Genomic DNA, 14,509 nt, shown 5'->3' with positions numbered 1-14,509 from the left:
AGAAGCTCTATACACACGATTCATTTTCTACATTCATTAGTACCTTCTAAAATTTACAATAGTATGATATTTCAGTACTCAAGAAATGTTACCAGGGGCAGGCATACAGGAATGGTTCTCTAGTCAGATGGCCAATAGGGTGGTGGCCCTGCCTCTCAAAGGAAGTAAGATGCCTAGGTCCTAGTCAGAGGGAGGCACCTATCTCCACTTGGGATTCACAGCTGTGAGCCCTCTCCCAAAGCTGGGTGCCTAAGCCAGCCCTTTCTTGTGAAAAACTATGGGGAGATAGTGGTGATGCCACTTCCTTATATCTAGTATCCCAGTGGTTAGAGCACTCATCCAAAACCTGGATTCCAATCTCTGCTCCAGAACAGGGAGGGATTTGAACCTAGATCACCCACATCTTGGATGAGTGCGCTAACCACTGGGTATTCTAGCGAGTGAGCTAAGGTGTGGGTTCCAATTCCTCCTCTGCCTTTTATGCAGGTTAGATGTACTTTGAGCATGTCTACTGACTTGGGCCCCACAGGTGACACAAGCAGGGGAATCCCTAGTTTATGAATCCCGCCAGGGTTTATGAGTTAGGCTCAGAGCAGCTTGGTGTTGTCAGGATTTAGGGACTTTGACCATGCCCATTGGCAGAAATTGGCACCTATAAGACTTCAGCAGTGGAAACTTAGGCACCTGCTGGGTTAGACAGCAGCTGAGCAAAGGTTTTGTGAATGCCAGTGGTGCAGAGGCACAACTAGAATTTTCCTAAGAAGCGGGTTTTTCTCCCAGGTTACCTACCATCATATCCTAACCAAGTCACAATCTCTCCTTCTGGAGCAGGCCCGGGAGCAAAAGAGGAGGTGGCAGCGTGAGAAGATGGAGCCCTCACTCCACTCCAGGCCTTCTCTCCTCCCCTCACATGAAAGAGACTGGGATCGCCCTGTCCCCCTAATCATTGTGCCCCAGAATGGCACCTAAATGTGTGACTTAACAGCCTAAAGGGGCAGTTGGGTGTCCTGTGAATCTAACCCCAGATCTCTAATACAGAAACCTCTTTTAACTTGCAATGTATATATTTAAAAAAAGAAGCAGGCAGAATATTTTCTACCAAGTGCACTAAATGCCCATCTGCTCATCTTTTAGTGTCAGTGAACAATGTAAAATAGTTGCATCTGGACAGTGTTCTTTTAGGACAGTCCTCAGCTTGCCTTGCTATGAGGATATAAATAATCTGTTGAATTTAAATCTCTCTCTCCTTTTGAATTAGACATGAGTGTTCTCCCTAACACAAACAAAGTAGTCTCTCAGCAATAACAAACAACCTTGCAAAAAATCATCCCAACCCCATTTCTCCCAACAGCTTCCAATCCCCATCTCCCTACCACAGTTCCCAATGGTTTCTTTGGTCAACCAGTCCCAGCCTCCCACTTCCCCTGGCTCCCAGTGCCAGCCTCCCCTCCCAGCCTTCCTACCTAGCCAGTCCTAGCCTCCCTACCTCACCTAGGTCCCAGTCTCCTTGCCCAGCCAGTACCAGTCTCTGCCTCCCAGGCTCCTTGTGCCAATATATACCCCCCCGCCATCCTCTGCAATGCCCTCGACTCAGCTTTTGTCCACTCTGAATTTGAATCAGTTCTTTTCCTTCTCCACACTGTCTGGGGGTCACCATTGCAAGCCCAGGAGAGGTAGGCTCCCTGCTCTCAGTACCAGTGCCTGGCCCCACCTTGGCCTGGAGCATCTGTGAGCAGCCATTACTGAGAAAGTCTTTCTGAGCCCCTTAGCTCTGGGCTGGCGCATGAGTAGTCACTCAGTTGGAATGGCATATGCTCAGTCCAGTCACAGGAAGGAGTTGTGAGGGGATGGAGGAGGCTCAGTCGCTCTGTGTGGATGGTACATGCAGAGTCTGGTCAGCACTAGGAGCTGTGAGGGGATAGGTCAGGGGTCGGCAACCTTTCAGAAGTGGTGTGCCAAGTCTTCATTTATTCACTCTAATTTAATGTTTCGTGTGCCAGTAATACATTTTAACATTTTCAGAAGGTCTCTTTCTCTAAGTCTATAATATATAACTAAACTATTGTTGTATGTAAAGTAAATAAGGTTTTAAAATGTTTAAGAAGCTTCAATTAAAATTAAATTAAAATGTAGAGCCCCCCGGACCGGTGGCCAGGACCCGGGCAGTGTGAGTGCCACTTAAAATCAGCTCGCGTGCCGCCTTCGGCATGCGTGCCATAGGTTGCCTACCCCTGGGATAGAGGATGCTCACTGCAGATAGAATCTTGGGGATTTGAGCTGTTAAGCTCTAGCAAGTCTCTACAGAGAATGTGTGAACTGTGATTTTTCAAAGGTTTATAACCTGGAGTTCAGACTCAAAAGGTAAGTCCAGAGTAACTTTACAGAGCGGCATTACTGTGGATTTACCTGGAAGCAACTGAGACTAGAATCTAGCCCCTAGTGGCCACCATACTTTGGACTTTTGTATTTTCTCTGACTTTGCAACACATACCTGGTATTGTTAAATCTGTGCCAGAATTGTAACATACTTACTTTAGGCCGAGTGTCAACAACATATATGAAATTGCTTCCTGGATTTGCCTTTCTGATGGCCTGTAGCATCTGTTCATCCTCAAGGCACCGAGCACTGAAACCAGACAAGGGCTGGCTGCTCCTGCAGATTGAGGCCTGCATTAAAACAAATAACATCCCCCCATGTGTTTAATGTGCATTAATAATTTACTACACAAAGTTATTTACAAAACAGATCACTAGGAAATGAACAAAATAGCGCCATTACATGTTCAATTAACAGGAAGAGTAGAGCAATATTATTAATTAAATGTAGCTGAATATTAATAATTTAATGTTGTTGTGTCTGTCAGCACCCCTGTATACATACCCTACATATTACTGCAATGATTTTTGTACAGAATATGCCTTGTGAAATACCATTTGAAAACTAATAACATTCTGGTCAATAGTATCATTGTAAAATATATGAAACAATGCTGTATGTGAAATTATGGATGCTCACTGATATTATGCTTTAAAGTCTGTGACTAAAAGGTGTTTAAACCAGGCATGTCAGGAGGAGTTGATAAACGGGTTTGTCCAGACAATGGAAAGAGTCCAACACCTCAAACCAGGCGTGGCCAAATTCAATGGGCTATTCATTTGTATTGGAGGTTGCATCAGGAAGAGATAAATTGCAGAATAGCAACCACCAGCAGGGTCAGGGAACTACATGCTTATTGGGTAACTGTTGGTGTCCAGGCTGTGAGCTACAGCAGCAGAGCATTTAAGGCACCAGGGTTACAGGCCAGGTGGTCTCACACCCTCTCACCCCAAAACACAGGTCCACACTTACATTATTATCCTTACAGTAGTAGGAAAGGGCTGGGAAACGTCTTCTGCTCCGGAATTTAGAGCTCCCCACAATGATGTGTGCAGTTGCAGATTTTGGTACGTACACTTCAGTAGGGTATGAATCACAGACCTGCCAAAGGAAACTGTTTGTTTGCTTACTTTGTCTATTCAAATAGAACTTAGCATGAATGTTAACTTTAATCATCACCATTACAAAAACAAAATCACAATTACACACCACCCTCATTCTGAGGATCCTAAAGTGTTTCAAACATTAATTATGCCCCTGTGACAGGGTAGTCTGTCCCCTTAATGGAAGAGGGGCCTCAGAGTTAACCCTTCCCCACCACATGGCATGGTCCTTTAATATTTTGGAAGGCCTGATATATACAAGGACCAAGCAGATACTGGTAGAAAGAAGGTGGTTTGGAAATAAGGAGTGTTTGGAAGGAAATCCCATTACTGTTTCTTTAAGGGCCTAGGACCACGAGCCTTGCAGAATGGACGGCGCAAGGCTCTCCTCTCTCTCAGCCAACTGGGATGAGCTTTAGGAAGGGGACTAGTATATCTGCTGTCTCCTCCTTCGTAGCAAGGGAGACACCACTAAGAAGAGGTTGTCTGCTGAATCCTCTGAGTATTGACTGGGGAAAGGAGGCTAGTTGAAAGAGAAGCTAGCTGAGGCCCTACAGCTTGTTTAAATCAAAACCCTGACTCTAAGAAGAGGGGGAGGGGCTCCTGTTTTAAGGAGGAGAAACCAGAAAGATTGTTTGAAGTACAACCCCATCTCTAGAAGGAGGTTGGGCTTCAGTCTTAAGGAGAGAGAAGTTGGCTGTCTGCAGTTCAACCTAGCTGCTGCCAAAGAAACTGGGTAGGGCCTTAAGGAAGCTTGTCAGCAGCAGGCTGGGAAAAAGACACAAAGAGACAAAACTCCACGGTGGAAGTAATGGAGGCTGTAGGCCAGAGAGAGAGGTGGACAAATATGGGGGGAAAGAGGAGCAGTTCAGGGAAGTGGCAAAAGATTGGCAGGAGTGGCCCTTAGCTGCCTAACACAGGGTTCCTGGGCTGGAACCAAGAGGAGGAGGTGGGCCTCGGTTCTCCTTCCCCAGCAATAGGGAAGGTACAAGTCTTGGGACTGAAAGAGGCAAAGACAGCTGAATAATAGCTGGGGCTGGGGGCCGTGGGCCTGGCATAAAGATTCTGGGTTTTCTGTGTGGACTTTTCTGTTACCCCAGAAGGAGACTGAACTGAAAGATGACCAGGCAGGAGGGCCCGGCCATGGAAGCTGCAGACTACTGCAGAACCAGAACAGTCGAAAAGGCAGTACAAGAACAAAAGAAGGCCTGCAATGCCATGTTCTGGCATGAGGCGGTGCGATGATGGTGTGTTCACCATGTGACAGACTGTCACAGGACCTCTAGGAGATAGGAAATTATTATTATCATTATCCCAATTTTACAGATGGTAAAACTGAAACAGAAAAAGGTGGAGTGCTATATATTCATGTATCCAATAACTTTGTGTGCCTATTTCAGTACACAGGATGAACAGGGGTTCTGGGAATGTATCAGGATTGTGTACTGTCAATCTGCAATTGACAACTTTGGGTCTAAATCTCTCTGTGCTTCAGTTCTCCAGCTGTAAAATGGGGATAAAAATACCAACTACTCTCACAGGGGTGCTAAGATTAATTAATAGTTGTGAAGCATTCTGATAGTATGATGAGCACCACAGAAACACCCAAGAGGATATTAATAACTGTATATTCAGTGCTGGGTTTGGATATTGTGTGGTTAAGATCTGGGGGCACAAGCTGACTGAGGAGAAAAAGAAATATTTAATAACTACTCATTCCCTGACAATAGCTCAGTGGTTTGAGCATTGGCCTATGGAAAAAATATGATCATGTAATTAGACACATAAGGGAGGCTGACCTGAGGTTACGCATGCTACCTTAATTCTGGCATTTCCTAACGTGTGAGGCTTGACTTTGCAACCTTAATGTTCTTTTAAGGTATTTCTTTTGGATGCTATTTTAATAGAGTTCCCTTTTCAGTGTTGGAAGAGAGCACTGAATTCTTGTAATTCTTTGCCATTGTCACATGAGAAATTGGTTTTGCACCAATGAAGACTGGCTCCAATGGAGTTATTTTTGATTAAGTGAGATCAGATTTAGGCCTGTTTCAGGGACATGAAAAAATGTGACTGATTTTTATGTATGTACATATGAAAAACATTTATTTATAATGTATATTACTTTATATTAAATAATAAAAATAACTACTTTGTCTCTTCCTTCTGTGTAGTCTTTCCTCCTTTTTCTCCCTTATCCTGCCTTTATTACCCTTTTCTTCCCTTCTACGATCCATCTAGATAAAACGTTTTCAGTGCTTTTGGTGTCTAATTTCCCTTGTTTTTCCTATAACATTTCATGATTCATCCTTCCTTCTGTGGCTCATTCTGATCCCTTACATTTAAGGCTGTGTCACATTAACCCCTACATTTGCCCTAAACCAGAAGTTTTCAACCTCTTCCTTACCAGGTCCCACCTGTTTCTCTCTCCTTCTCCCTTATCATTTAGGAAATGAAGGGTGGACACAACCCCTGATACCTGTTTGCAACACCATCCCCATCCCCAGGGGTGGTTGTAATCCCCAGGTTGAGAGCCCCTGCCCTAAATTAAGTCTTCTATCATACTATTTCCACAATTCTATAATAAATGCAAACTTTTTATATTAGAAACAAAAGAAAACAATTAACTTCTGGCAGAACATACAGTCCCCTCTGAGGAGGTCTCAAAACCCCAAGTGATCTTGTATAGCATGTGTGCGCTCCAGTGGCAAGGCACAATGGGAGTGAGCTGATATGTACGGACAGGCTGACTTCAGAACTGGTTTAGGCTGTTATCTCTTTCCATTAATGTTACTTCATCACATTTTTAAAGTCTGACTCAAACAAATGTAGGCCAGGATAGGAACATCAGCTAGCTAGGTAGAAAGGAGTGGAATTAAGATTTGTGACTTCTCAGACCATTGTGATAATATTCCATCACAAACAATCCTCAGCAGCACTGCACGTAATTTCATGAACAAGGTAAGAAAGTGTTAAATTCATTCTTTCAAACTAATGGCTTGTGTAACTATTAGGTAGAAAAAAATTTTTTTTTAAATACTCACTGCCCCCAATTCAGCAAAGCATTCATATGCTTAACTATGCATGTACTTAAAGTTATTTTGACAAGTCACTTTATCTCCTTGTACAGTAACTCCTCACTTAACGTTGTAGTTATGTTCCTGAAAAATGCAACTTTAAGCGAAACGATGTTAAGCAAATCCAATTTCCCCATAAGAATTAATGTAAATGAGGGGGTTAGGTTCCAGGGAATTTTTTTTCACCAGACAAAAGACTATATTGTATATATACATACACACAGTATAAGTTTTAAACAAACAATTTAATACTGGTACACAATGATGATGACTGTGAAGCTTGGTTGAGGTGGAGGAGTCAGAGGGTGGGATATTTCCCAGGGAATGCCTTACTGCTAAATGATGAACTAGCAATTGGCTGAGCCCTCAAGGGTTAACTCTCACACTCTACAAGGCAGCAGGAACGGAGGGAGGGGAGAGCGCATCGGAGACAGAGACACACGCTGTGTGTGTGAGAGAGAGAGATGCGCATTTCCCCTTTAAGTACACTGCCTTGTTAATTAGATCAGCTTGCTGAGACCGCAGCTGCTGCTGCCAGCAAGCTCCCTCTGTCCTGAGCCCTGTTGTGTGTCCCCCCTGCTCTATGGAAGATGGGGTAAGTGGGGTGCAGGAGCAGGGGGGTGGGGGACACCCTGACATTAGCCCCCCTCTTCCTCCCTTCCCCTCCCCCTGCCCCGCATAGCAAGCAGGAGTCTCGGGGAGCAGCTCCAAGGCAGAGGACAGGAGCAGCACATGGCAGTGGGGGGAGGGACAGCTACAATTGCTAGCCTGCTGGGCAGCTGCTGCACAGGGAACTTAAGGGAGCGGGGAGCTGATAGGGGGGCTGCCGGTCCACCCTGGTTCCAAGCCCCCACCTGCAAGCAGTGGACAAAGCAGGCGGCTGCCAAACGACGTTAAAAGGGAGCATTGCACAATTTTAAACGAGCATGTTCCCTAATTGATCAGCAACGTAACAACGAAACGTTAACCAGGACGACTTTAAGTGAGGAGTTACTGTACTTCCATTCCACATGGGTAAAACAGAGATAATGAGTCCTTTCTCCCACTCTGTCTAACCTCTTTGGGACAGGGACTGTCTCTTAGGATGCTATGTACAGCACTTAACACCACGAGGCCCCTGCCTTGGTTGGGGCCTCTAAGATCTACTGTAATACAAATTATAATTACACACTTGGTAGTCTCTGTTTACATCACTGATCTGCCAATAGTTATTTGGAACACCCATCCGATTATATTCTTCATTGAGGCTCACAAGCTTCCATCCTTGTTCTCGCTCTTCTTTATCTAACTTTGGGTTGAATGAGAAGCAGTAGAGCTCTTCATATTTCACTGAAAGAGAAAAAAGAGGCAATAAGACAGGACAATAAATCTGAGCTGAGATCAAAGTCTCCAAAAGCAAAGCTGGTATGTTATTCTCTGTATGGGATGTTATTCTCTGTTATTCCCATTCAGAATCGTATGTTTTGTTATGCAAAAGCCCACATACCAGCATCTAATCACATAGAAGCTTACTTTGAAAGTAGTAGGCTATTCTGCTGTTTGTGGCCTTTTTTCCCCCCTACTTGTACAGGCCTGTATTATTGATCCTACTTAAAATATAGGAGGAGGAGCGAGGGCATGGCAGACTCAGGGGAGGAGGTGGGAAGGGGTGGAGTGGGGGCAGAGCCTGTGGCAGAGCCTGGGGTTGAGCAGTGAGCACCCCCAGCACATTGGAAAATTGGCTCCTGTAGCTCCAGCCCCGGAGTCGGAGCCTATACAAGGAGCCACATATTAACTTCTGAAGAGCTGCACGTGGCTCCGGAGCCACAGGTTGGCCACCCCTGCTCTAACACATCACAAGTGCATGTTTCATCCTCTCACTGTATGGTCCTTATAGCTTTTGGATCAAAGATTTTAGTATATAAACAAAATAAAGTACACTGAATTCTGGTAAACTGAGTCACATCTGTTGTCAAAACGTCACCATTTGATAAATCTGTTTCAGACTGTAACTGTCTTGAAATCAAACAGGTTTAAATACAACCCTTGGTTACTTCTATTTTATGTCCTTGATAAGCAGAATAGAGAACAGGAACTTTCCTGTTCTCAAAAATAGAGAACAGGAACTTTTTATGTATGGCTTTAATAAAAATGGTTTTCATTTTAACTTCCATCCTCTTCTGCAGAAAGCATCTACTGTACTTCCATTATAGGTGATATTTTTTTAGATTTAACAGAGAAATAAGGACTAGTTTTAAGTTCCCATTAAATATATAGCATATGGAATCTCGGGGAAAAAACAAAGCTAAACACATCTCTGTCGTCTAATGACATGATGGTTTCCATTAATTAAAAAGCTTGTGTGGTTTGTAATGTTATCACAGTTCCTTGGGGAACTCAGTTCCCTCTTTAGAACAATTATTAACAAATATGAGGACAGAAAGGAAGAAAAGTTCCCTTGTTAAATCTTTATGACCCAGGCACTGAGCTCAAGATCAGCAAAGTCATTATTTAAAGAAAGGGAGAAGAAAGATCACTGAAACGCAGTGTGATAGATCAAACTTCATTCTGTGTTTTTTGTTATGGCAAAGCCTCATTTGCTTATGTCTCATTTGCTTATGTACAACTGTGTATAATTGTTAAGTTTAACCTGAAAAAAGTAACTTCAAATAAAAAATTTGGCTGAAATCCTGACATTTATTTTGCACCCAGTTGCCAAAGTATGCATTAAATTAGCTGAATAAAACTACACTTCAGATATTTCCTTTCCATTGTAGCTGCTCACAAAACTAAGTGGAAACTTTCACAACTATATCAAATTATAATATACATGTCTTGGTTGTATGTAAATCTAGCCTGCCTATCATCTCAGGTTTTAATATCATATGATGGTACATAAAGGTTTTACAAATGCATCGATTGTGCCTTAAAGCTTTGTTAACATATACCCTCTATAATATTTAGGGCCTGATACAAACACAGTATTATAGTCATTGAGCCAAATTCTGCTGTTGTACAACTTCAAATGTTACTGTAACACAAAGTAGCCTAAGCTAAAGGGCCAAATTCTGCTTTCAGTTGTACCTGTGCATGCTCCATTGGAAGTTGACAGGTACAACTGAAAGTAGAATTGGACCCTTTAGTTTGGTTAGGCCCAGGGCTGGCTCCAGGCACCAGCTTAGCAAGCAGGTGCTTGGGGCGGCCAAGGGGAAGGGGCGGCACGTCCGGCTCTTTGGCGGCAATTTGGCGGCGGGTCCCTCGGTCCCTCTCAGAGGGAAGGACCTGCCGCCGAATTGCCGCCAAAGAAGAAAGCGGCGTGGCTGAGCTGCCGCCGATCGCGGCTTTTTTTTTTTTTTCCCCCCGCCGCTTGGGGCGGCAAGAACCCTGGAGCCAGCCCTGGTTAGGCCACCTTATGTCACAAACTGTTACAATGCATTACACAATATCACAACAGAAGATGGGATCTTACAGTTTCAGGTATGGTATAATTCAGGAAAAAAGGCAAGTGGGGGAGGGAAAATAGAACCTGACTCAGCCAAAGTTCCTCCTCGGGAGGACAAGCAGTCCACAACTGTACAGCAATTATATTACCCTTCAAGAGGGTGCAGCACTCTGGCAGACAGAAACAGGGGATAGAAAAGTTGCAACCACCAGTATTGGTAGGCCAAATCCCGCTCACTTTACAATCAATCCTATTAACTTCAGGTGAGTAAGATTCCCATCCCCCCCACAGTGTCAATGGCAGATGCTTTACTGCTAGAGGCAAAACATGATGCTGCTCTGCAGCAATGCCACCCACCTGGTTCAACTGGTGGAAAATGTGACTGGATCCGCAGAGCACGGGATAGCCTCAGAAGGAAAGGGAAGGGGCAGTCCTTGCAAGGGTAGGCCTCTAATCCCCATAGGCACTGCCACCCATTGGCCAGCCAGAGGGAGATAGGAGCCAATTGACTCCCTGTCCTCTCCCCATTAATTTAAATCCTTGCCCAGGATTTTTCATGCCTCTTGTTCCATTTTAGTTGATCCCAACCTCCCCTTCTGTAGTTATAATGTAAGGACTGTGTTTTTAGGATACTGTGGGTCTGACCAATTCCCTGTTTTAAAGGTCAGGAAATATTTTTCCCCATTAGGAAAAAATTGGCAGAAGCCTGGTAGGTTTTTTTTGGCTTCATGACAGCATCATGGAAGGACAGTTAGGTTCAATAGGAATAGGATTTAGAAGTCTCATCTCAGTAATTTGTAAGAATATTTTATTCAACACAACTTACAGACAGTGCCCAGTGCAAATAAAAGGTCAAAAGGGCCTTTGCCCAGAAATAAAAGACCTGGGATTTGACTGTAGACCTTAGGTCTGTGGGAGAAGGCGAAAGAGACCTTAAGCCTTTTCAGACAGAGGTCCCTCTTTGGTACTTTCTCCTTCACGGGAGAGAGGTTTCAGCAGAATGAGCTAAATCCAAGGTGAAGGCTGAGGAATGTCTGCCCTGAGTTATGGATATATGATAGAAGGCCTATAAATCCCACACTAGACTCACTTAAATGAGGGAGATGGGGTAGATAAACTTAATACTGGGGAGGGACACTAATAGAGTTGTGGCCTGCCACTTAAATCCATTCTTTTGTTTGTCCTCATTCGCATATGTGTCCTGCTCAGCTTGCTTCTGCTATGCTACCAATGGATCTGCCCAACAGGCATCTTCTCAAAAGCATTCCTGGCCACATTTGTTCTTCACTGGGGCATTCCTTAGTACTGCAATGCCAGGGTCAAAAGCCACCTCTCCACGGGCATTAATATACACCTTCTGTCCCTTCGAGGGAAGGAGCATTACAGGATCTCATTTTTCCAGTCTTGTATGAAAACATGATGAGATCCTGAAGACAGTGGAGTTAACCCAGATTTACATCACCGTAACCAAGAGCTTAAATTGATTAATTGTTTCCATAACACACTCCAATTACTTTCACCCTACATCACCTAGCATACTCAAATACATGCACCCCAGTGTACATATTCCCTTCACTGGTATTCCAGTTATAGTAAGCACTTTACCAACTTAAACTGCTGCTGTGGCTTGCTATGCTATTTTTTCTAACACATCAGAGAAAACCAGCTCTAACAAGCTGTCTTGTAGCAAGATGAAAATTAACGTTGATGTTGTCAGTTTTGTGCAAACTATAGCAATGTCTCCTTTACACAGAGTTCAAAATAACATTAAAAGACAGAGTTGGACCTTATGCTTCAGACTGGGTTGTTTGCATCAAAACAGCCTGCATTCAGCATCCTTTCCAATTAATTCTTAAGTTAACAGCACAAACACAGGAGGAGATGCTGGACTCTGCTACAATACTTGGATTCTCACTTTTAAGGGTAAAGGGTCAAAATTACCTTCGGTTGCACAGTTGAATTCATTATTTTGAAACTGACAGTAGGTCCTAGATTTGAACATGTTCAAAATCCAGATACAGGTGGATCAAAACACAGATTCATTGGTAGACTAAATCACCTAGCTGCCAACCTGCATATTCTTTATACAACACCTGCTCTGCAGCTTTTCTTTGATACCTGGCAATCTGTGTTCAGTGTAGAAAGAAAAAAACATAACAAAATCTGACATATCTGCAAGATATAGTGTCGCCTTTTAGCAACAGCTGTTCGCTGAGCAGGTTATACATTCAAAGCACATTCAATAAGACCCCCAAGTTTAACTCTTTATTAAACATCCTTAAAGCAGGTGTTATTCACAAAGTAATGTCACACCACTGATGCTGTACAGCCAAATCTTTCTCAAACTTCCTTAGGAGATACTTAGCTTAACACAAACTCTTCACTTTTTAGCAATTTTTTGTGTACAGCCAGCACTTACCATTATTTTAATTATATCCCATTGTGCTCATTGCCCTATTTCCCCATAACACAATCTACATGGTATATTTGGATGAAATATATCTCCTAAAACTGCAAAGCACACACAGCTATTATTTTCTATCCCCCTCAAGGCAGATTCTCTTTTTTTCTGTGTTTGTACAGCGCTGGACACAATTGGAGCTTATGGGTGCTATCATGATGTAAATATTTATTCCTAATATGTCTAGTTCAGTTAAGTTCATTCTGTTAAACTAATTGTTTAAGTATAAAACTTATCTTGAAAGAATAAGACAACAGGATCATTGCACCCTCGTATTTACCCTAGATGTAATAGAAGTAAAATTGCAAGTACAGACAAGGCTATTGAATTTCATTTTTCCTTCCTTTAACATTTTCCCAGAAATTTAAATACAGAAAAAAAGAGGCTGTTTCGTATATTGCAGCTATGATATGAGAACAGTAATATTACACACAAAAGGTCAGTTTTTTTTCTGCACTCCTCAGCTACATTGTGGTTGGATCCTGAGCAGGTGTGAAGCAGGGAAAGGTTCATTTCCCCCTTGCTGTCATTTGCAAATCTGCACACAGCAAGAAACAATTTAGACTAGTACCACTGGCAGAATGAACTGGGGGGAAAAGGCAGAAAATCTCTTCCAGGCTTTGCCATTTAAGCTAGATAAAGGCATCTGAGGCACAGAATGGGATAATATTCACAGGAAACTGTACACTTGTTCACAGCATGATCATGGGTGTTCAAGCTTTTTGTGGTTGGCTTCAGTGAGGTTCAGCCACATTTCAAAACCGTGTGGAAAGGTTATAACTCTGTTAAGTTATTTGGGGCTTTCCATAAGCGGTAGCCTGCCATCAGCCCCATGCTCCCCAGCCAGCAGGGTGGATAAGAATCAATGATTTAAAAAAAAAAATCAAAAATCTGATTTTGGGGATAAAATGCATTTTGAGGGAAAAAACCGTATCTAAAGATAGTTTTAATTAAGATATCTTTGAGCTATAATGTCTCATCATGGAATAGGAATTATAAATTCTAATTCTATAATATGAGACTATATATTAATGTAATGTTTAAGAAAAGTTTTGTAAATGAGTTCCAATAGTTCATGGATTAGGGACCCAAGCTTATGTGGTTCCAGGGGCTTCTTTATAGATTTAGGTTAATCTTTCTATTTACTCAATGAGGCTCAGTCTAGAAGATACCATCAGAGATGCTTAGTTTTGCAGTTTGCAAACTGTGGATTTGTGTATCCAGAGATACATGCTTGTTTATTTAAAAACATTTTTGCTGTTAAATAAATATATAGAGAGGTGAGAAATAACAGACCTCAACCCTATTGTCCCTCTGCAAATTTGTGTACACAGAGTCAATCCCTTACCTCTCTCTAAAAGTGCGAGGTTTCAAAAAGTTCAATGAACAGAAGATTGTGGGGGTGGAATAGATCTGGACAAGGAGAGAAAGTCTGGAGATAAATGTGAGAAGGGAGGGACAGGCAGTAGAAACAGAAGTGAAACTGTTTGAGCAGCATATTCCAGAAGTCTTGAGGTCTTTCTGAGTATAGCCTTCATTGATTTGAGATCTACCATACCATTCTCTCACTAGAAGAGAAAACCTATAATGGCAGCAGGCTGTAAAAGAGACCCAGTTTGGGAATATTTTAATGAAGTGCCTCTACCTGTGGGTAAGATAGGCATGCGTGCAAAATGCAAACAGCACAACAAAGAAATGCAAGGCCTGGTCGCCCGAATGAAACAACGTCATGAGAAGTGTTCCTTCTCAGGAGGAAGCTGCGTTGAAGATGATGAAAGGAACATGTCTGAACATGCAGGATCTTCAGGTTGATAAACTTCTTTATTTCATACTTCTTTCTTAAGGACTGCCTGTCTTCCTTCTGGACTATACTTGAATTCTCATGTTTGAGCAAAAAATATAGTTGTTACTCTATGGTACTATCATTTTAGATGCAGTTGTGATAAAAAAATAAATAGCTGAAATAGGCAGATCTTCCTTTTACAATTTCACCTTTAAAGTAGTACTGTCAGTGAATGCAATGAGTAATACTAAATGAGCAGTATGGTGGTAATAATTAAATAACTGCATTGA

At 42.6% G+C, this 14,509-nt stretch overlaps 1 protein-coding gene across 1 annotated transcript in view; it reads right to left on the bottom strand.

The window, feature by feature from the left end:
- MTMR7 (myotubularin related protein 7) overlaps nt 1-14,509 on the bottom strand; it is a 59,983-nt gene that overhangs the window by 40,555 nt on the left and 4,919 nt on the right. The window contains exons 3-5 of the mRNA XM_065404955.1: nt 7,726-7,883; nt 3,350-3,478; nt 2,533-2,667 (exon numbers count right to left, since the gene is read on the bottom strand). Of these exons, the coding sequence (XP_065261027.1) occupies nt 2,533-2,667; nt 3,350-3,478; nt 7,726-7,779 (318 nt within the window). The 5' untranslated portion in view covers nt 7,780-7,883. The remainder of the gene's footprint in view (nt 1-2,532; nt 2,668-3,349; nt 3,479-7,725; nt 7,884-14,509) is intronic.

Source organism: Emys orbicularis, chromosome 5 (genome assembly GCF_028017835.1).
Source record: "Emys orbicularis isolate rEmyOrb1 chromosome 5, rEmyOrb1.hap1, whole genome shotgun sequence".
In the NCBI taxonomy this organism is placed as follows: domain Eukaryota; kingdom Metazoa; phylum Chordata; order Testudines; family Emydidae; genus Emys; species Emys orbicularis.
Note: the sequence above shows the minus strand (reverse complement) of the source record. Positions and strands in the feature narration are given on the sequence as shown.